Below are 22,062 nucleotides of genomic sequence, written 5' to 3' on the forward strand. Positions count from 1 at the left end.
TACACTTTTTATTTTTACAGCCCTATACGCGTATTTTTACAGCCTATACGCGTATTTTTACAGCTCATCTTCGTATTTCTACTTTCCTTATTTGTACTATAAATATACGAAGTATATTTATTATTTTCTAAAATACAAATTCCTTTCATTTTTATTTGAGGTATTTTAATTTTCCATATTTACTTTTAAAAGAGAAATATAAATCCACATTGTGGGAAATAAAGGAAAATTAGATTGGTTAAACAAGGTATGAATTAAGGATAAGGGTAACTTTTTTTTAAAAAAACATAGATATTTTAATTGGATTTTCAATGTAAGCTCTCTATGATTTAATATGGTCGAGTGAACATTAAGTTTATTTCTAAGCCACATTTAGTATGTGTTAAGGAAAGACTTTTGTCAATCTAAAGTCGTGTTGATTTCGGTGATGCTATCGAGATTGTCAACTCTACATACGACATTCATCTCATCTAACCTCCTAGTCGTGTCGATTTCGGTGATGCTATCGAGATTGTCAACTCTACATACGGCATTCATCTCATCTAACCTCCCAATTGAAGGTTGTATCAAACAACGATGTGTTAGAGGGTATACAAGATGTTCGATGCGCGATGATCGTAGTTTTGCAGAAAACGAGTTTTATTTGATTCGATTTGTTATGTATTTGATAGATTCAGATTTCTTTTGTAGATGTCGTATGACTTTTTATTAATGAATTGTAATTCAAAAAAGAAAAAATACCTCCCAATTGAAAAAAAAATTATCAGTTCATTCATTCAGCTCATCTCCATACATGTCTATTTTAAACTCTCATGTAGATCTGCAAAATAAAATATGAAACAGAAGATTTTCGTGCCGCTCAATACTTATATATTACTGCAAAATTTGTTTTACACACTTGCATTTCGTATATATTTAAGGGGTAATTTTTCACCTCCTTTTTCCCTTCTTCTGAAAAGAACAAACAAATAGTATAACTTTACTACTTAATCACATTATAAAACATCAACTTCAAAATACATCCAAAAATAAACACCAGTTTCTATCAATCTCTATGCATCAACTGATTCCTTGTGTTTATTATGGCTCTGAGAAAACTGAGAAAGACCCTTCAAATTACTGTACATATCTGATGCAGAAAGTGCAAATTCTGACAATGTCCGAAACAATTCTGGCAATCGAGTCTTCAAACTTGCCAATGACTTCTCCCTTACCTGAGTACAATGCCGTTCATAATCCTCGCTATCTTCCTCGAGTTTCTTCATAGCATTCTCGACAACGAATTCCTTCTCCACCATAATCTCATCTTTGTGAACAAACTCATCTTCAACTGAACCGGGTTCACCATCATCGTTAGGAATCTTTTTCTGCATATACTCACTTAACCATTTATTATAATGGCGCTGTTTTTTCTCCAAATCCCGTTTTGATTCTTCAACTCTCGCTCTCTTTCTTATTTCATCCTCTTGTTGCTGAACAATGGTTTGTAAAACAGCAGCAAAGTTATGTATCGCGCTCTTTGCATGTTCGTCGGGGAGTTTCTCAAGGTGGTCATGCCAAGCGAGAAGGAGGTTTTGAATGGGTGGGTTTTGCGGCCTTGGTGGAGATGAAACCTTCTCTTTTAAGCTGCTTTCGATGGGAATAAGGTTTAGTTTTAACCAGCTGTTTAGGGCTTTGATGTACTCTTTTTGATGGTTCACCATTTTTTCGAAATGTGTGTTCCATTCTTGAACTATAGCCCAAAGTTGGATGGTTCGCTCGTGGTGGTGGTCAATTGTTTCCTTGGTGGATTGAGATATGTCAATGAATCTCAAGTGTGAAGCTATCTTTAGCTGATTCTCATGGTGCACTTGCATCGCTTCCCACATTGTAGCCATCCTGAAAGACAAAATGGCAAATATAATTAAATGATAAAGAAATAACAGAACTTTGCAAAAATACCGAGGATTATGCAAAAATACTGAGGACCATGCAAAAAAAAAAAAAAAAACTGTCCACAAGGATGAGATTATACTACGGTCGTTATAATACAAGTCTACAAAGATGGAATCAATGAAAAGCAGCAAATTCAACAGAAGAAATTTCAGGGTATCTTGTTCAAATATTTTTGAAGTGATCCTCCTGCAAAGCTTTTCTACGTTCTATACTAAATTTTGTTAATAAAAACCTTAGAAGTTTCTCCAGAAACTGGTTAACAGAGTATATGTCTGTAAATTGAGCAGATTGATCATTGATGAATATTGAAACACCATACACCTTTTCCCCAGTTATTGGTAAAATGTGGACAATAGACAAAAGATCTCTTCGGTTTGTTTAAAAGTATTCACTTGGTACTATTTTGTTTTCATTTGCTTATGGCGTTATGGTTATTCGACTCCTAACTTCCAAAATTATGGTTATTTGACTCCTAACTTCAAAAATTTTGCTATAAGGTTCCGAAGTCTTACTGCAGTGCTAACAATTGAGTAGAATTGGAGAGTCTTTCACTTTGTAAGCGGCCAAATTCTTATGAACCAGTTTATTAGATAAGGTAACCTCTATATTATAGTGTGGGCCACAGGTCGCATATAAGCCGCCGGGGGTCTTACTTCTAGATTCTAGTAAGTTCTAACAAATCTTTATACCAAGAAGATAAACAACGTAATACTAAAACAATTCAATGACTAGGCCATTCGGAAATATAATCGTAACTTGGAAAACCATTACCAGTCCCATTGTTTGGAAGGGATATTTAAAATGGATGGTAAAGATTCCAAAGATAAAGAGGTTAACACATACATTAAGATTCTAGCTATCTTATTAAGCACCAGGAGTATGGAACGATAGTTGAGATTCATCAACACAGTGATAACGAAATCTTACAGAACCCATTCCAAACAAAAACTAACTCAGATGCCACAACGAAAGTGCTAAGGCAAGAAAGATATCAAGTGATCAATCAATTTGTCATCAAGGTTTGCAAAGACTGCATCTACCACCAAGACTAACAATCCTTATAATACTGTGATTTAGATGATACTACCATGAGTTATTTCAAAAAACTCTAGAGAATTAAGTTGTTTGAATAAAATAACATCAAAATCCTTTCTATTCCCCACCCCCCACAAATATTCGAGTATCCTATTTACATCGTGCCAAAATAGTGGCATGCAGGGAAGGCCTTATTCATATCCCAGAACGCCACATAACTAATTCTCCAACAAACCTTCCGTCCAAAAAAAGCCTTATAAGTTATAACTGACCACCAACTTTAACAATAGCTTTTTCTCAAATTTCCACCTTCAAGCACTTAAACTAATCATTTTATCTTAGAGAAAGAATAGTCATTCAAGAAATTTGTAAGGTAACATGAACAATGTAGGTGGCCAAAGGTGGTGGTGACCTGCAACTCTGCAAGGTATCCAGGTGGCTAGGTTTTATTAAAAAAAAGACGGTTTCGACAACAGTGAACAGTCATTCAAAAAAGAAAATAAAGAAATTTTACTAAGACCGAGTATTGATTATGTACCAGCTTTTGAAGTATACTTTAGTCTAAATCTCAATGAACCTAGTCCAAGACTGTTTTAACATTGATAACTTGCAGAAATTTCCACAAGGTAGCTTCCAAATACAGAGGGAATACTCAACTCCAAAAAGGAGATATGCTTGCAGGAAAATATCAGCTGTAAAACATTGCCATAGTTGCCAATGTAACAGCATACAGAGGAATGCAGACAAAACAAGAACTGAACAGCTAATTCACAGAAACATTTTAATCAGCAAACTTTAGTTCAAATTTGAGTGGGGTCGTTGAAATTAATCAATGTCTTTCAGTGAAATTATAAAAAACTTACGCATCAACAAGTGCCACAAGCTTTGGGTACAACTGCTCATCACGCAACCGGCTTATTTCTGAAACCGTTGAGTCCATAGACTGCATATCCACAATGTACCTTGTGTGTAAATGGCTTACAGCAGCTTTTGTCTTCTCCAATGATTCAGGATTAGTGCCACGTTTCTTTTGCTTGTTTAATAGCGCGACTTTCCTCTGATAATCAAATTTCATAATTTCACCCGCCTGCCCAATATTATTTTGCAAAATAATTACGATAAATATACAAATGAAACTATAGCTAGTAACACACACAAGTGAACAACTACTATCACACACTCAGACATGTGCAAAAGAGTACAAACTATTAGCCAAAGACATTGACAAAAAAAAAACATTCAAAGGAAAAGGACATTACTTTAACTTCATCATATAACTTTTTCTCCCAAGCAAGAAGCTTATCCAGCACAGTGGCATGAGTTTCATTCTCTTCAGAATCAAAATCGTCCTTAAATTCTTCTGCGTTGGGAAGACCTCTAAATGACCTATTCCATGTGATAACTCGCATGACTCTTGCTGAGTGGTCAATATGCCCTATACAAGTAAAAGCAATTTCAAGTTAGCGATTACCTTTCGACACTCGATTGTGACAAAAAAGCTATTGGAAAGTTGTATTGCAAGAGAGATATACTGGCAAATTATAACATATGAACATGTTTAGAAGCTTAATTTAGTAAAAGAACAACCTTTGATCCAAAAGAACACAGTTAATTAATGCTCACTTGAAAGTTTAGTAGAGGCAACAGAAATCACAGAACATGGCAAATAAAAACACCAAGAAACAGAGAACAAAATTCAGCATTTACAGCCTTGAACTGAAGCAGCACAACTCTTCATCATTATCAAACTCGCGCACAATAGCATTTTATACATCATTTACAGCTTCACCAACCTTCGCCCAAGAACATTTATACCTAGAGAAACAAACTCTGGCTCACTTTTTACAGCTTTGAACTGAAGCAGTACAACTCTTCATCATTGTCAAACGCACGCAAAATAGCATGTTATACATCATTTACAGCTTCATCAACCTCGCCAAAGAACATTTAAACCTAGAGAAACTGACTTGATTCACAGAAGTGGCTCATTTTTTACATTTCCCACAATATAGTTCATAATCCCGTTTCCCATCCTACCAAGTCAATCCTTTGCACATCATCATAATCAACTAACTAGCACCCTCAACACAAAAAGGTTCTACACTGTTTCGATTTTGCTGTCACATTACTAACTATCAATGTGACTGTCAATTCTAGACAGATTAAGTGCATGTTTCATGGTAGGTTGTTATATTACACTGATAATTACCATATAACTCATCGGCAAAACAATGTAATCAAATCAAAGACATAAAGATTTATGTAATTTCTGAAAGTAAAGGTTAGATCAATTACCCCTATTATCAGCAAAATTAGAGTGGTAATGCAACCGGGTAGCCTCAAGCATCTTTGAAACATGATGAGCACTTTCAGAAGCTTTAAGAAAACAATCATCCAAATCACTGAAAATCTGTACTAAATTCACATTCACAGTCTTCCTCCTCCCTTCTCCACCACTTCCTCCCTGCCCCACCACCTGCTTCCCCTTCTTCATTACTCTCCCTCCTCCTCCCATTGGAGGCTTCTCCGGCATTACCATCTCCTCAACCATCTCAATCGAAGGCGGAAGCGCAGTCGTGATCGAAGCGGAAGAAGCTGAGCTTCTCATAGCCCTTTGATGGTACACAGTACGGTCATACTCCCCCCTAATATCATCATCATCCCTCAAGCTCCCACCTGGTATGTCTTCTGTATTAAAGAAATAATCCCATGTTTGTTTATGCACCTCCGGAAGCGGCGGTGGTGGAGGTGTCCTAATTGCTCTCTCATCAGGAGGCGGCGGCGAAGGCGGTGGTCCCACAATATTAGTATTAGCAGTACCAAGATTAGAAATACTAGGAGTAGTCTCCATTCTACCACCAACACTCCCACCTTTATTATCTCTCCTCCGCCTCAAACGCCCCACTTCCTCCTCCTCTTCCTCTTGTTCTTCATCCTCCTCCTCCTCGTCCTCCTCCTCAATGGTATCCTCCGCCACCAGCTTCGCCCCCGGTGCTTTAACCGCAAACTCTGGCATCGATACAGCACGCTGCAGTGGCTGCGGCATGCCGGGAATAGGTGGAGGAGGCGGAGGGAGGTCCTGAACGGGAGGCGGTGGTGGTGGGGCCTGAGATGGGATTGCTCCCATTGTGGGTCCCACCCCAGCCGAGGTGGGCCCTACTGGGGCGGAGGAGAGAGAAAGTGGATTGACAACCTCCCCTTGGGCGAAGTCACTGAGGGCGGCGCCGGCGTTTTTCAGGGACATGGCGTAGGAGCAATGGGCAGCGGCGAAGGCGTTTCGCGCGGTGACGGCTGATTTCATGAACACCTTCCTGTCTTTGCATCTTGACACTGCTTCTTCGTTCTCGATCTTCGATTGAGAACACCCCATTTCTGGGTTTCACTCAAATTTGCAGAAATTCTAAGTGGGTATGACTGAAATTGATTCAATTTTCGATAAGGAGTAAATTAAAACTGGGGAATTGAATTGATGAAGAACAGTAGAACAGGGAAATTTTATAGAGTGGAAGGAATATTAAAAAGGAGAAAATTTGGTAGGAAAATGGAGAGAATGAAAGAAGAAAGTGAATTAAAGATGGGGAAAAGCAAGAGCAGAGAAATTGAGGGACGAAGAAAAGATTCTCCAACAGGAAAGAGCTGGAGAAAGAGAGGGAGGAGAGAGAAAGCGGAGGAGTGTCTGAGGTTGAAGAAAGAGTGATAGTGACGTTTGTTTCCGTTCTGAAACCCCAATTTCATAATTTTGTTGTTTTTTAGGGGTTGGGTTTGAATGAATTATGGTAATATTCTGCAATTATGGCAAAACTTCCAAATCTATGTCCATTATCCAGCTATCCTAAACAAATTAATAATTTAATTGTAATCAAATTAAATTAATTATGAAATATATCACATGCAAATATGTAACTAGTAATTAGAGGTGGTAAATGGGTTGTTTGGATCAGTTATCGATCGAGTAGTGTCTGGGTGGAGAGTTATTTGGGTGGAATTTGGATTTGTTTTGTGAATTCGGTATACGTTGGGTCATATTTAAGTTTGTTTTTCAATTAGGCATGTTGATTGTCGTGCATCTGTTTAGACCATGTCAATTTTGGTTCAAGTTAAAATTGGGTCAACTGGTTCGAGTTTCAAGTCAAGTATTTTAAACCAAGTAATTGAGCTCAAATTTAACAGGTTTATATAGCGATTGTACTCTTAGGGAAGAGGGAAGTATAAGGAAATTCTTATTTCTAAGAACCCGCAACTAATAGGGATCAAAGGAAAATTGATTTTGGCACACCTTGTGAATTGAGCACAAGGATTGTGCTCTTACAGCGAATGTGCTTAAATCAACTTTTATTGTGCATAAATTATTTCCCGGATAAAACCCATGACCTCTCAAAGTTATGCTCCGTATTTCTTATTTCCTTATTTAGGTCAACCACTCAATTATCGCTCCACCTTATTACAATGTTGCTTACTTAGGAATTATATAGGTGTACAAGTCATAAGATAAACTAATGAAAAAAAAGTAAAAACTAGAAGTTTGTTCGCATATTATATAGCCGTAGTTCGCATATTATATAGCTATAGTATGAAATTGAGGTAGAGCGATTCCCTTCAATAATGCTTGAATATTCGTAAATTCCCAAAATACTTTTTCACTTATTTCCCACTCTACCGTCCATGTCAGCAAGATAGCCGGTCTATTTTTTTTATATAAAATCTACAATGAACCGCTATCTGAAACAGCGCTTTAAAGAGGTAAACCGCTATCTGAAATAGCGGCTTATGTATTTAATGAACCGTCATTTCAGGTAGCGGTTAACATAACACAACAAAATCAAATCAGAAGAAGTTAGAGAGCTCTTACAAAACCGTGCGGTTTTGTTTTAAAGCAAACCGCCATTTGAGTTCGCGATTTATACCATTGAACCGTCAATTCAAATGGCGGTTTGATTTAAAACAAAACTGTCATTTCAATTGGCGGTTGTAAGCTGAACCGAAAAAATAACATACTTTTCTTTCTTCCATGCTGACATTGACGGTATGAAGGGAAATAAGTTAGAAAGTGGCGTATTTTAGAAATTATTGGATCTTTAAGCAATATTGAAGGAAATCACTTAGTAATATTCTATTTCGTGTCTAAAAGATATACAAGTATTAATCTGTTCAAATAACATCAGCAAATTAAGTACACAGTTACACTTTATTTCTACAATATAAGTATCAAATCTTCTAACAATAAAGATGGAAAAAAGAACATGTACAAGTGGTTCCCCAAAATAATTAAATTGACATAAAATACTTGTAAAACTCAATATTGTCAGAAAAGAATTTCACATAAGAAAAGACTATTGTTCTTCTCATATTTAAGCTTTCATCTCAATTTTTTTTTTTGGATGTACTTTTAAAAGTGGCTTAAAAGGAGGGCTAATTGCCTAGAAGGTCTTGTCAATCCCACACCCCACTAATTGTAAGAAGAACAAAACTAAGTTAACTTCCAGATCTGTTCTAACATACAAGTATTTAGTAAATCAAATTACATTGCTTTTGGTTGTAAAGATTCTTTTGTTAAATCTGAGACCCTGTAAGAAAAAAATACAGAACATTTGCAACTAGATTAAACTCGAATTAAGACTGTGTAAGAACACTTATTAGATGTAATTAAGTAATACGTATCACATTGTTTCCGGTTGCAGAAGATAAAACAATAGTGCAAATATTGCATTTGCTCAGATTAGTTGCATTTGCTCAGATTAGTCATACAGTATAATACTAATACAGAACTACAGAAGTGATCTGCAGTTTTTGCACCCTACAGAAACAAGAAACTGCAAGAACAAATTTGTTTTCCATTTCAAGAACGCGGCAAAAGGAAATATTTTCAGCTGAAAGGAGAGATTGTGAGGTGTGGCAACAGAAAAAGTTTATCAATTGTATAAATGCCAAAAAAAAAAGTGTACTTCCCCTCATGATCTTATAAAGTGTACATCGGTCCGGCCCGACCTAACCCGACCCACCGAACAGGTCTAATCTAGAGCTGATAAACACGGGGCCTGACCAGGTCCAGCCCGAAAATTAGCGTCTTTTGGTCAGAGTATTTAGGCCCACTTCCGGGCCTGGCCCCCTCGGCCCAATATTTTTAAAAATTTGGCGGGTCTTGGACAATGTAAAACTACACTTTAGTTATAAATTTGGCCCAACTCAAAGGCCCGCTATTATTGGCCCGAAATAGCGGGTTTTGGGCACACAAAATAGTCCGAAGCTTGACCCAGCCCGACATAATGGGCAGATTCCTAAAACCTTGTCCCGCCCCGAAGCCCGCTATTATTGGCCTGAATCAACAGGTTTTGGGCACACAAAATCGGCTGAACCTTGACCCGGCCCGACATAATCGACAGATTTCTAAGGCCTCGGCCCGACCCGCCTTTTGATGAGGTATAGTCTAATCACAATCAATAAGGCAATAACCATTCAACCATTAATGAAAGGATCCCATCAATGTTTCTCTACTAATCAGTACAACACAATGATGCTACTAAAAGTGATTAAAAACGTTTAAAAACCTGCTAAATATGCTCTAAATTGCAGAATGTTCAACAGCATATATGTTAAAAAGGCTACATGAATTGGACAATACGCCTTAGGCCCTCAACACGGTCAAGGGAACTACTTCACTAACAACCCGGAAAATGTGAACATCAAAGATAGGAAGTCTGTTTTTACCCGATTCTCCTTTCTGAAGAAGCTCGAAAACACAGACATCATGTTCTTCGAGATTGTTGTCCAAAACAAATGTCGACCACCTCGGTCTGATCTGACACTGTCTCTGTGAAGTCCATCTGCATCCAACAACCCAGCTCTCCTCCTTTCCTCCTGGAACTCGCAGTTTGACCTCGTGATCCTTGGGGTGCATATGTTCTAGGGCCCATTCTTTAGGGATTGTCTGCACTCAATTAACCCAAAAAACTCCAGTAATTAAATGTTGATATTATCATGCAAGATGTCCTACCACCTTCATCTATTTCAAATTGAAAGTATAATCTCTAATAACTACCCTTTTCACTCTAATTAGGGTGCGTTCCATTCACCTGATTTTCACTTAATGTTTCTGAACTTAACTTATCTGAACTTCACTGAATTTATTCAAACTTATTTTAGTTATAAATTGTACTTGGTCAACCCTTACTTCTCGTGAACTTATCTTCCCTGAACTTAAGTAAACGTATCTGAGCTTATCTGGACTTATTTTTTTCCAAAAATAGGTGGAAAAAAAGGTGAACAGAACAGAGCCTGGTTAAAGTGTTTATACGAGTACAATCACTATGAAAAACAAAGAGTAGAAACGGTAAATTAAGAAAGTTAATTACCAGATGAAAGCCATCATAAACATGTGTGGGTCGCATAACGATTTCAAACATACGTTTTCTTGAAGATTTACTGCTGCTCTTATTATGATTACGAGCCATGTCTTTTGCGTGGTCCTTCTCTTCCTCTGTAACCTCCCGCCTCTTTGATATATAATGCATTTGAGATTGTTTTCCTTCAAATTAATAAAAGAAATGCAATTGCAAAAACAGATGAATTAATCAAATAAATACTATGTGCATGTATGAATTTTTATTGGAACAACTTCGATAAATTGCATGCATATATACCTTGAGATGTTCTTCTGCTCCTTCGACTGGGGCGATCACCCATTTCCATTTCTTCATCAGACGAAATATCCAGTTTTTTCTTCATAAGCTTGCTTTCTGACAATTTTGTAGCTGCAAATTTTGTAGTTTGACTGCAACCTTCATCATTCTCCAAGTGAAGGAGACTTCTACAGGAAGAATTTGAAGACATAATATTGTTGTTCTTTGTGAAGTAAGAACCTTCATTCTCACATCCACTATTATTAAAAATCGAGACCTCGAAAGAGGAATCACCAACATACCGAAAAACCAAGAAACAACCTTCTTTAATACCATGATCCTTCACAAATTTCTCCCAACCATTTGAGAATAGAACATCTTCCTTCGTTTTAATGATTTGGACTTCCCATTCATTCCCGCTTGGTCCTTTAAGTACGGAAGAGTGTGATAGGTCTCCCATAAAACATCCGATGAAGTGCCTGGGAATTCGCTGCAAAAATCAAAATTAACCAGAAAATAACAGTACTCAAAAATCAGATGATATTATGATAATCTTGAAACTATTTTGAGCATTTTGTAGCGGAATTCGAAGTTTAGTTGTTTTACCAGATGATGCTCAAAATCACCAAGCATAATCTTGAAGAACTGGTGCTTTATATTTTGTAAGTCATGCCAATATTTGTACTTCTTCAAATCTTCACAAGTTTCACAAATGTTTGCCATTTTGTGATGAACTGAAAAAAAAAAAGAAAAAAAAAAGAAGCAGAACTCTAATTAACAAAACATGCATGGTTTCAGATCTCAAAACAAAGGCACAAATTACAGAGAATTGTCTAAATCTGCAAAGGTATATTGTCAAATTATAGTGCAAAATATTATGAAGCAATATAAATTGATTCCTTAAGCTTAATCTACTTCAAAAAGCTATAGCTATTCCTTAAGCTTGATCTACTTCAAAAAGCTATAGCTACACTTGCTATAAGCTCTAATTCAAGTTCAGAAGCAAGTTTCTGCCACGAAGAAAGAAGAAATATCTAGATAACATAACTATACTGAACAGAAAGGTAAAAAAGAAAACTTGGAATCCAACTCAGAAAGAACAGAATACAAGGAGAGGTAAAAACCATCAAAATAATCTCAGGATAGTAAAAACTTCCTAAACAAACAGGGGAATGCACATCAGCACATGAAAAAAAAACAAAGAATTGTGACCTTACAACAAACAATCTATCACAGAATATATTACAATAAAATTTGATGATATATAGAGTATGTTTATATGTAATGTATGAAAAAATATGACAGACAGATTCTCAAACTTACAAGATCAACCAAAAAAGAAAATGCTGAAAATGAATTTTCCAGCTGAGTTGAGCTAGGAGATGCAGAGCTTGAACCGAAAGAGAATAATGGATGAGAGAGAAAATCCCATGTAAACTGTAAAGGGTGATTAATAGTGGGGATGGATTTAGGCTGAGTTTTTCTATTTTTGTTAAGCTTAGGTGCAAAGTGACAGTTGAGAAAAAGAAGAAATAGGGATTGTTTGGCAATGTTTAAAATGTTTTAGCTAAAGAAAACACTAAAAAATGTTTGGTTCCTCAAAAATGATCCACTTCAAAAGATAAATCAACATGCCTGCAGCCTGCTAGAAGCTCATAATCAAAGTTCCGGAATAACGTTTTACGTGTTTTACAATTCGACATACTAAGAAAAAACAGCAGTATATTTTACAGAACTGATACAATTTTCTCAGAATCAAGAATGAACAAGTAAATTACAAGAAAGAAGTTCTCACCTTTACAGGAGCACAAAAAACCCGAAAGGTGGCTTGAATGCTCTCTCTACCCCTTCAAGCTACTTCCTTCTTGTGATTCTTCAGAAGTTGCTGCACAAAGAGAGCCTGAACAGAATAATTGAGGAGAGAGAAAACACTTCATAAAGGATGATTAAGAGTGGTGATGGGCATAAGCAAAGTTTTTCCATTTTTGTTATAAGCTGAAGTCAAAGGTAGAGCAGAAAAGGGAAGATTCACAGGAGTGCAGAAGAGGGAATTTAGGGAATGTTTAAAATGACATATAGATGGTCCAAATGTTTTAAATTTGAGAATGACATTAAACCACTTTCACTGCATTTTATTACTAGGCTTTTCTTAATTTTGCACTCTCTTATTGTAAGTGATATGTATATGCTACGCCTTTTTTCGTTTTTTTCCAGCTTTATAAATACATGCAAGAAAAATAAAGTAAATTTGAAACTTGATAATAAAGCAGAGTTAGTGATCGAGAACATATACTGATATAGCTCGATACAGATAAAGAAACTTTCTGTAACGAATTCCCAGGAAAGTCACCAGAAGTTAAAACTTTCTGATTTCATTTCTCAAAATCAGAGGTGAGTTTTACAGATTTTTACCTTGGTTAGGAGCTGGATCATAGGAAAACAAGTAGCAATCAAAAGATCTTATTGGCCATTTACTAAACCGAACACAGTTTAGTCCTCTACGTGATCTAGTTAACAGCGTGGCCAAACTCTTTATATTAACTAAACTGAAGAAGTAAATCTAAGGTACAGGTACACGCCAAAGAGCAGTCATAAAAACTCACTAGTTGAAGCAGTAAGTTAGATTAGGAGACTCAAATATCATCCTGTTATAACAAATAAATCAGATAGAGAATGCTAATTAAAGTAACGTTTCCGTAGCAGAACATACAGGAGTAGTAGCCCTTGTAGTCTTAACCAGCACAAAACAAAACTGCTTCACTAATCTCCCTAAGCTTCTAACCGGGTAAGTCTAAAGATGGATGTGGCCCGACCCGGCATGAAAAGCCCGGCCCGTTCCGACACGAGAACGAAGTCGTGGATTGTGGGCCGCATTTTTTTGAAAAAAGCACGACAACTCGACAAGGCACGCTAAATTTAGTAAAATTAAGCTTAGGCACGAAGGCAACATAGCTTCCGGTGTAATGTAGCTTTCATGTTTTACGGTAGCTCATCCAGCAAGAAAACAGCTTTAGTGAGCTATAGCTTCCAGTGTAATGTAATAAGGATAATGGAAATGATTAATGACAATATGTAGCTCTTAGGGCAACATAAAACAATATGAAAAACATTAAATGCTCCATTAAAAATGCTTTAGTTTGTTTTTACAGAGTATATGATTAAGACAGATGTGTATTTCCCTAGATAGTAACACCCTATGAGACAGATGTGTATTTCCCTAAATAGCAACATCCACAGTCTACAAATGAATAGGTCAACAAAATGCCTCAGAGAAGGGTAATGAGACTAATGACTAATGATAGATTAAAGCTAGTAAAATTCAACACTTATACGTATCTCTCTTTCATGTCCAACTCCAGCATTTAGTGCTAACCAAGCGAACATCGGCTCGTTAACATTTACGCGCAACATACTTTATCTCCCACAGCTCAACATCGTTTCCTCTTTCGTACTCCCTCACGTACTGAGGAATTTCTGAAAGCACAATACGCTTGCCAGTGAAACCTGGAGAAATACACGTGTGAGGATTTCATATTCTCCGTCTTCAATTGCAAAGCCATGTTTGACAAAATGACGGAATGAAATCCAGAAATTACAACACATTTGAAAGATACTCATAACTAAATTGCTTACCCTTTTCTTCACTCAAATAACTAAGGAAATGTGAATAACCGTTGGCAACAACGTCAAGATCGTACAAGTTGAAATTGTATCGTTTCTCTAGTGCAAGATACAACACCTGAAATAACAAAAAGGTAAACAACACCATTCACCTCAACATATGGAATTCTCGATCAATGAAGCTAAAGGAGGAAAATTATGAAGAAAAAGAATTGAAAGATTAAATTTTCCTGATAAGTATTACTATAGCTTGAAAGCTGCCAAAGCAACAATAAGAGCAACAATAAACTCAAACCAGACCAACATAGAGTTGGCTCAAGTGGTAAGCAGCAGCTTGATGCCGCTTATGGGAGGTCTCGAGTTCGAGCCTCACCGTATGCAGAAGCTCTTGTTGGGAGACCCACCCACCATAAGAGGGGCGTGCAACCCGGTTTGGACCAGGATGTAGTCGGAGATAAGCTCTGGTGAACCGGTGTGCAATGCGTAAAAAAAAAAAAAACTCAACCCAGTTCGGAACCTGCCATATGTTGGGTATAATTGGAAAGCACCCAAGTGCCAGAAAGAGATGCTGATTTATGCCAACTAGGTCGATAAAGAACACATCAAGATCATTCATAAAATCTCTTGATTCAAATGCAACATATATTGAAAGGAAATTAAGGCCAAGGAAACAAAATTTCTACAGTAATGGGATACAGTCCATGGAATTTCAATTGTATAATCTAAATAGGCGGTCTACTAAGAATCGAAATATACTCCACTGCTCCAGTGGTTAAGACACTAAAGAGTGTCATCCCGAAACAAAAGTTGAAGGTTCTGTTCTTTTCTGGCATTTGTGCCACCTCTCAGGCCCTAAAAAGAAGGTGGTCTACTAAAAATCTTCGGTATTTCACAGCACAAAATAAAAAGGTTTGGGTTTTAGCTTTAGCTTTAGCTTTGCAAGTATTTTCAATACCTTTTCAGAATGTTGGCACATCATCTTCTCCAAAACACTGAAAAAGGCATCTGTTAACTCATCACTGTAAATCACGTCCGCAGCTAACAGCACAGATGCTCTATTGACTTCTTCCACCTCAGAAGGTGTCCAGGAATACCTAGATGACAAACTGTACATCTGTAAATAAACTTGCCCTACGCACTGATAAATATATGTCAAAACAAAAAGGTGAAGGGGAATTCCTATAACCCTTCAATTGGGAAATTGAAGACTGGATATCGAAACATATATTGGGGAAGGACAAAATAAATTTTCACCTTACTCCAGGATCCAAATTCATAGGCGGCCATGGTTTCATCCAATCAAGCTCTCGGACTTTGACTGAAGATTCACTTCCGAATAATCCGGAGTTGATGTCAACATTCCTAGCACAGTTTTCAAGAATTTCAACACCATGGTCTGGGAACAATTATCACATAGTGCATCATTATAACAATACTAAATGGCATTTTCTCAATCCAAAAACTAAGGAAATGAAATGCAGCTTGAATAGCATTTTATTCAGAATTACCTGTTATGAAAACAGCCTCAGCAACTCGTGCAATTAATATACCAACCAATCCTGACAAATACAGAATCAGGATCCTGTGAAACAATGAATGAGGATGCTTTAGGTTGCAAGCATCAGCTTCTGATAACAAGTTTAAATTACTAATTCTTAGAATCTTCAAATATGCGAGAATGTACTGAGTCCCAACTTCATCAAAAGCCTACTATAAGAAATGCCCAGTTATTATACCCACGTGCTTTAGGTTATGAACTTCATCTAGGTAACAAACTTCAGATCTACTACTCTCTCTGTATCATGAGGTTTGTCCTTCATTCCCTTTAGCAACATTATAAAATGGATGTCCTATTTAGTAATTATATCTCTGGACTTTAATGCACCACTTCTGTCAAATCTCATCCCCTTTCTTAGTCTTTGTGAAAAGCCAGCTAGGACAGACATCACGGAAGAGATGGAACATTTAAATCCTTCTTAAAACTAACAGCCTAATTCCATAATGAAAAACATATCAAGCGAGCGAACATTACCTGTGCCGGCACCAAGTTCAACAGCGACAACACCATTGAAAACAGATGAAGAAGACATCATGTGCAATACATAATCTGCTAATATCAACTCTGCCCTCCAAACCTGAAAAGGCGAAAATTTATACAAAGCACCAAAATATAATTTCATTAATTTTCTGCTTATATTTAGCCATTTAGGTAAATAACTAGCTATAAAGAGCATGAAACTCAAAAGGAGTATAGCCCAAATGGGGAATGCAAAGCTATAAATTCTTTCACAGGTGGTGTCATATTAAACTTTATCTGTTATTATTCTGTATGGGTGAACTACTAGATCGGGTATGGGGTGCAACAGTTGGACCATAATAAAGATAATAGTAACACTAGTTCAATAATGGAAAATTGCAGGAGATCTTTCAGTATAAAATTTCATAATGCATATGGCTTGAACGCATAAATAGACACATCTTCAGTTCAAATTAGGATTAGTATATGTTTCTTTTGATTTTTAATCTGAGTCAGTATCTAAAAATTTGACTATTACCTGCAAACCCACACTTGGAATGGTCGATGTGATATTGTGCTGGATGCTGACCACACCAGTATAATACGATTGTTCTGCACAAAGAGAAATTTCCTCTGAGTCTCGGAAAAGACAAAGTACTTTACAGTGTATGAGAGAATTTGAAAGGAGGGAATGAGGATCCATTTTCCCTTAATCTGATAGAAAATGGGAAAATGGAAGGGTAATACAAGAAAAAATTCCATCCCCCTTCTATAAACCAGTTTTTTTTTCTAATGTGGGACAGGTAAGAAAGGAAAAGGCTAGCATACTCCTTCCATCCCCTCCCTTGTTATCCAAGCATGTTGTTAACGAATGATGACTGCATGAAGAAGAAAAAAATAAAAAATTTAAATGCCCTAATAATTTAAGCAGAATACTAAAAACAATTAATTTCTGATCATTGAACTAAAACCAACTCGTTCCATGATAAGTTGGAACAGGGAACATATCAAAAGGGTATTTCAAGCATAATAGCACCAGATACTTTACTTGACAATATGACAAAGAAATAACAAACAGAGTCAGCTTTTAGAAATTACTTCTTTTTTGTTTTGAGGGAAACAAATTTCATGACAAAACACGACAAATAAAAAATGAAATCGGCGTTTAGAAGCTGGTTCAATTTTAGTGTCAAAAGCTGGTTCAATTTACTCGTTATCCCCATCAAAAAAAAAGTTTTATCACTAAACACTGCGGTAAGCACCAAAGCCTGGTCCCTCCTATCTTACTACAAATGTTAAAAGCAGTAAAAGTGTACGAAGTATAAACGAAAAAATTACAGAAAATGGAGGACGATAAATGTGTAACACAATTGAAAACGTTGACTTACTGCTTCGTCGAACCACAATGATATCACCATCTTCATCCAAATCAACAGTCTGCTCAGAAGAACTTGATTCTTCTTTAAAATGGTCACCACATCTACTCCCCATGAGCTCAGCTCCTGTGATACTCCGAAACAAGAAAAACTTAATGGTAAATATTCTTCTAGTTCACATTATCAAAACAATATTCGACAAGGAATATGAAAGAATGCTGAAAAAGAAAAGAAAATGAACAAGAAACCATTGAGGCCTCCACCACATTGCAGACTGAGGAGGGCCCAACACTGAGTATCAACTATGAAAACCGATGGTGCAAATAAGCAGAATAAATTTGCGGAAACTAATTCTATCCAAGCGAAACCCAAAAAGCAACTTCTTACTATTTCAATTCATTGCGTAACTTCTATGATCTTTTCGCACCCTCTTCTTCCCCAACGACCCACTCCAAACAAAAAAAATGGAAAAAGGAAACATGTCATAATTTTTACATTTTTAAATAATGTAAGAAATGTCCAAAGCAGCAAAGTTTGATCCAGCTCCAGTGTCATATTTTCATATCATAGTTGCTAAAGTATGAATTTTCTTACAAGCCTTCAAGTGCAAGTTCAATGTAATAAGTGTGGTGAAGTTGTTTTAGACTTAAACAAGGACCTTGTTTTGCATTACTGAATAACCTATTACATTTCCTCTCATGTTTCATTTAAGCTTCACAATTTCCTATATCTCATCAAGTTTTCTCTACATGTTAATAGTGGCTGAAACCATTATGATAACAGAGCCTCCAGGTGTACAGCAAAAGCTGAGAAGATCATTATGAACTCAATAATTATTTGAAATGCTATAGCGGATTTGACCTTCGCCACGACATTAGTGGCTCTTCGTGCTTCCCGCCATTCTTATCTTACGCGCCTTCCTTAAATTCTTCTCGGTAAAAGTTTGTCACAAGACTTGCAACTCTCAAAGACATGATTTTCCCACAGAAGTCAATGGTCTTCAGTCTACTATACACCAATGCTTTGTTCTTACAACACATGTGCCTATTTTGAATCAAATCCTTCTTCAAAAGACGAGAAAAGAAGAAACTAATCCCCATATAAACAACTCATAATACCAAGCTAAATTCAGATCATAAATTCAGCAATCTATGTCCTTAATTGTACCAAAACATCGGGAAAAAAACAAAAAGCTTCCACTTTAGTTCATCAAACCAACATACTCCCTCCGCCCTTCTTTGATTGCCTCATTTTTCTCTTCTCCGTATCATAAATGGTAAGTTTTCTCACTTGCTTTCTAAGTAGGACCAAAAGCATGGAAATTTTACCTTTAATAGCAAGTCCTATACTTGAACTCCCCACAATTATATGCAAATCAGTGAACAAACTATTTAATCTTCTATTCCAATAACTCATACATAATGAAAATTCAATATAATACATGGAATTTCACGCCAAAAAATACAAATTATCACTGATAAATGACAATAGCATAGGATTAACAGGTAAAAGGTAACGAATTTGAGGAAGAAGTTAGAAATTAGGGATTACCAGAAAGGAGAGAGAAAGTGAAGTGAGAAGTGTAAAGGCCATGGAAATTAGGGGGGCAGCCCAGATGAACTTCGCTCATCACCTCCTCATTTTCGATCAATTTTGCGGGTAATGACGGAGACGAAACGTTCGCAGTCTTCTCTAAGTGTTGTCCTTCCATTGATAATTCTTCCCAAACTATTACCAGTAAATAGAGTTGGCAAAAATGGACCCAAGTACCCAACCCCCAACCCAATAATAAAGGGTTGGGTCGAGATTTTCAACATGTTTAATTAAATGTTCAACCTAACTTTACCCGTTTAATTTGTACTCCCTCCGTATTTTTTAAGAGATACATTTGATTGGGTACGGGTCTTAACAAGAATAAAATAAGTGAGATTGGGGTAGATATTTTAATAAATAAGTACATTGGTGACCATGTCCTTTTGAACAAGTAGAGGTGGGGGTGGGGTGGGTGTAGTTGTAAAATTATTTTTTAATTGGATGGTGGGTCATAAAGTGTAGTAGATATATTATTTAATTAGGTGGTGGGGTTGATAAGTTACCAAAAATGGCAAGTGTATCTCTTAAAAAAATACGGCCGGAAAAGGCAAGTGTATCTCTTAAAAAAATACGGAGGGAGTATTAGGTTGAAATTTCAACTCGAAAATAATCCGCATAACTCGTTTAAGTTCAAACAAGTATGTAATATAGATATGTAGAATGTTATTTGAAGATTTTATTTCTCATTTTTCTTCAACATTGAATAATTATTTAACGTTTTGATCATGTCAAATACATACTGTAGTATTACTTTTTTCTAAGAGATATGCCACAAAAATATCACATCGCAATTCTATGATCAAATCGATTTGCACTTAAAAGTGGAAAAAAATACGTGTCAACTTCAGGTCAACCCGTTTATAGTTAGGTTGGGTTGGTTGAGAATCTCAACCCGTTTAATTAAAAGGATCGGGTTGAGTTGGGAAAATTTCAACCCGTTTATAAATGGAACGACCTGGTTTCGACCCGACTCAACCCAACTCAACCCATTGCCAGCTCTTTAAGCCAATCAAGTGACAAAGTGGTAATAACTATAAATAATAAGGGTAAAATTGTAATTTATGTTGGACGGTCATGATTTATGACGTTGACCGAAAGTTTGTTTAGGAAGTTAACGAAAGTCAATTAGTAAAAAACTAGTATAATTGAAGGAAATAATGCCCTTGGTCCAAGTATGCATTCTATGATAAGTCTAATAAATGCGGTTCAGTATTAATTAACAAGTTAATAATTCAGTGAGATCAAGTGAGCTGAATGCCTAGCTAGAGGCCGCTTCAGTTCAAGTGGAATTAATGATATTAATCCACAGCTTACTCTTGACTGAACCCGTAGGGTCACACAAATAGTACGTAAACGGATCAAGTATTTAATGGCATTAAATACTCCATCTATGGATATTCGGAATCGACGGATCTTGGTTTCAGTGGGAGCTGAGATCGTCACAGGCAAGAAATGAATACTCCGGAAACGATGATATTACCGGAAACAGAAATATGGATCGTATCGGAAATATAAATATTATCCAAGTCGTAGATGTTGCCGGAAACGGAAACATGGTACGTATCGGAAAATATTATCGGAAATGGAAATATTACCAGAATCGGAAATATTGCCGGAAACGGAAATATTGTCAGAATTGGAAATATTACCGGAATCGGAAAATAATTCCGGAAACGGAAATATTAAATATTTGTTCGAAACGGAAATTAATTCCGGAATCGGAAATGTTAAATATTGTTCGTATCGGAAATGAATTCCGGAATCGGAAATTTAATCGGAAGCGTATCGTACGAAAAAGCATCGGACGAGGCCTGCCGGACGAGGGCCCAGCACGAAGCCAGGCCATCGCCCAGCAAGCCAAGCGCGCCACACAAACAGCCACGCCAGGCCCAGCGCAAGGCCAGGCCCAGCAGGCCGTGGCAGCACGCACAGCGCGCGCAGCGCGCGCGGGTGCTTGCGTGGGCTTGTGGCTCGCGCAGGCCTCGCTGCGTGGGCTGCTGCTCGCACGCACGCATGGGCGGCCCATCGTGGCTGCCGTGTGTGTGTGCGTAAGTGTTTGTGTTCGTGCACGTTTCCTAAAACGTGCAGAGTTCGGTTAATGATTAAATTCCTAATTCTATTTGATAAATTAATTAAATTAGAGTTCTTGTAGGATTCTAGGTTTAATTAATTTGTATCTGAATAGGATTCCAATTCCCTTTCCATAACCCTATAAATATGTGGCCTGGGTTCACAATTTATAACGAGTTTCAAAGTATTCAAAGTGAGTTTTTGAGAGAAAAATTCAATCACACATCTTGCTCAAAAGTGCCGAAAATTCTAGTACCTTAAGGGCGATTCTAGTTGGTCAATCTTAAGGCGGATCCGGACGTGCTGTGGACTATCTACGGAGGGACGACACTTGGAGTCCTAAAGACTTGTTCTTGTTCGGTTCGGGCGCAGCTAGGGAAGGCACGCAACAAAGAGTATGCATCTAAATTATGCTATATGATTATGTGTAAATAATATGTATTCCTGGGTTAATGGTTGTTTCCGCATGATTTATGTAATATCATATGTATCATAACCTAATAATAATACCCGTGCTATGCACGGTTTACAATATAAATTTATATATAATTTTCATGAAATCTAAACATATTTATTTACAATTAACCAAAACAGAGCTTGTCCATATTCTTCTAATTAAAATTAATGATAGATATTTGTTATTGCCCCATTACGTATCTTACTTAATTGAAAAAATAAAAATAAAACAAATAAGGGTACGTAAATAAAATTATTTTCACTTCCGTTCATCACTTGTGACAAACATAAAGTTATTCTCGTATACCCTTTATTTTGATAGTCATACACTCATACTCACCTA

The 22,062-nt window shown here is 36.8% G+C and overlaps 3 protein-coding genes across 6 annotated transcripts; all 3 read right to left on the reverse strand.

Moving 5' to 3' along the window:
* Positions 1–847: 847 nt before the first annotated feature.
* Positions 848–6,712, reverse strand: LOC110786609 (protein ALTERED PHOSPHATE STARVATION RESPONSE 1). Its single transcript, XM_021991159.2, has 4 exons — positions 5,266–6,712; positions 4,230–4,405; positions 3,834–4,057; positions 848–1,878 (listed from the first exon to the last, which is right to left on the reverse strand). Exons 1-4 carry the CDS (start codon positions 6,338–6,340, stop codon positions 1,053–1,055), a joined length of 2,301 nt encoding a protein of 766 aa, XP_021846851.2. The 5' UTR covers positions 6,341–6,712; the 3' UTR covers positions 848–1,052.
* A 2,696-nt stretch (positions 6,713–9,408) lies between these two features.
* Positions 9,409–13,533, reverse strand: LOC110786600 (B3 domain-containing protein Os01g0723500). Of its 3 annotated transcripts, XM_056842873.1 has the most exons (6): positions 12,382–13,533; positions 11,193–11,320; positions 10,889–11,076; positions 10,608–10,774; positions 10,320–10,492; positions 9,409–9,895 (listed from the first exon to the last, which is right to left on the reverse strand). In XM_056842873.1, the coding sequence occupies exons 2-6, from the start codon at positions 11,307–11,309 to the stop codon at positions 9,593–9,595; spliced, it is 948 nt and encodes a 315-aa protein (XP_056698851.1). In that variant the 5' UTR covers positions 11,310–11,320; positions 12,382–13,533; the 3' UTR covers positions 9,409–9,592. The 3 variants fall into 3 exon arrangements, with proteins under 3 accessions (XP_056698851.1, XP_021846843.1, XP_056698850.1); XM_021991151.2 differs by having other exon boundaries at positions 10,608–11,076; XM_056842872.1 differs by lacking the exon at positions 12,382–13,533 and adding an exon at positions 11,910–12,139 and having other exon boundaries at positions 10,608–11,076.
* A 153-nt stretch (positions 13,534–13,686) lies between these two features.
* LOC110786610 (uncharacterized) lies at positions 13,687–19,354 on the reverse strand. Of its 2 annotated transcripts, none has more exons than XM_021991161.2 (9): positions 19,152–19,354; positions 17,613–17,726; positions 16,763–16,836; positions 16,240–16,342; positions 15,716–15,766; positions 15,462–15,603; positions 15,163–15,301; positions 14,220–14,325; positions 13,687–14,090 (listed from the first exon to the last, which is right to left on the reverse strand). In XM_021991161.2, the coding sequence occupies exons 1-9, from the start codon at positions 19,309–19,311 to the stop codon at positions 13,978–13,980; spliced, it is 1,002 nt and encodes a 333-aa protein (XP_021846853.1). In that variant the 5' UTR covers positions 19,312–19,354; the 3' UTR covers positions 13,687–13,977. The 2 variants fall into 2 exon arrangements, with proteins under 2 accessions (XP_021846853.1, XP_021846852.1); XM_021991160.2 differs by having other exon boundaries at positions 15,163–15,313; positions 19,152–19,353.
* Between the last annotated feature and the right edge of the window lie 2,708 nt (positions 19,355–22,062).

This window comes from Spinacia oleracea, chromosome 4 (genome assembly GCF_020520425.1).
Source record: "Spinacia oleracea cultivar Varoflay chromosome 4, BTI_SOV_V1, whole genome shotgun sequence".
Classification (NCBI taxonomy): Eukaryota; Viridiplantae; Streptophyta; class Magnoliopsida; order Caryophyllales; family Amaranthaceae; genus Spinacia; species Spinacia oleracea.

Coding starts and splice junctions, on each gene's coding strand:
- LOC110786609 (XM_021991159.2), bottom strand. CDS start 6,340: ATGGGGTGTTCTCAATCGAAGATCGAGAACGAAGAAGCAGTGTCAAGA. Junction 4,406..5,265: donor TAATTTTGCTGATAATAGGG/GTAATTGATCTA, acceptor TTACTTGTATAG/GGCATATTGACCACTCAGCA. Junction 4,058..4,229: donor AGTTATATGATGAAGTTAAA/GTAATGTCCTTT, acceptor AATATTGGGCAG/GCGGGTGAAATTATGAAATT.
- LOC110786610 (XM_021991160.2), bottom strand. CDS start 19,311: ATGGAAGGACAACACTTAGAGAAGACTGCGAACGTTTCGTCTCCGTCA. Junction 15,604..15,715: donor TGAGGCTGTTTTCATAACAG/GTAATTCTGAAT, acceptor AATTGTTCCCAG/ACCATGGTGTTGAAATTCTT. Junction 14,326..15,162: donor TGTGCCAACATTCTGAAAAG/GTATTGAAAATA, acceptor TTGTTATTTCAG/GTGTTGTATCTTGCACTAGA.
- LOC110786600 (XM_021991151.2), bottom strand. CDS start 11,309: ATGGCAAACATTTGTGAAACTTGTGAAGATTTGAAGAAGTACAAATAT. Junction 11,077..11,192: donor GTGATTTTGAGCATCATCTG/GTAAAACAACTA, acceptor TGATTTTTGCAG/CGAATTCCCAGGCACTTCAT. Junction 9,896..10,319: donor TTTATGATGGCTTTCATCTG/GTAATTAACTTT, acceptor AATTGAGTGCAG/ACAATCCCTAAAGAATGGGC.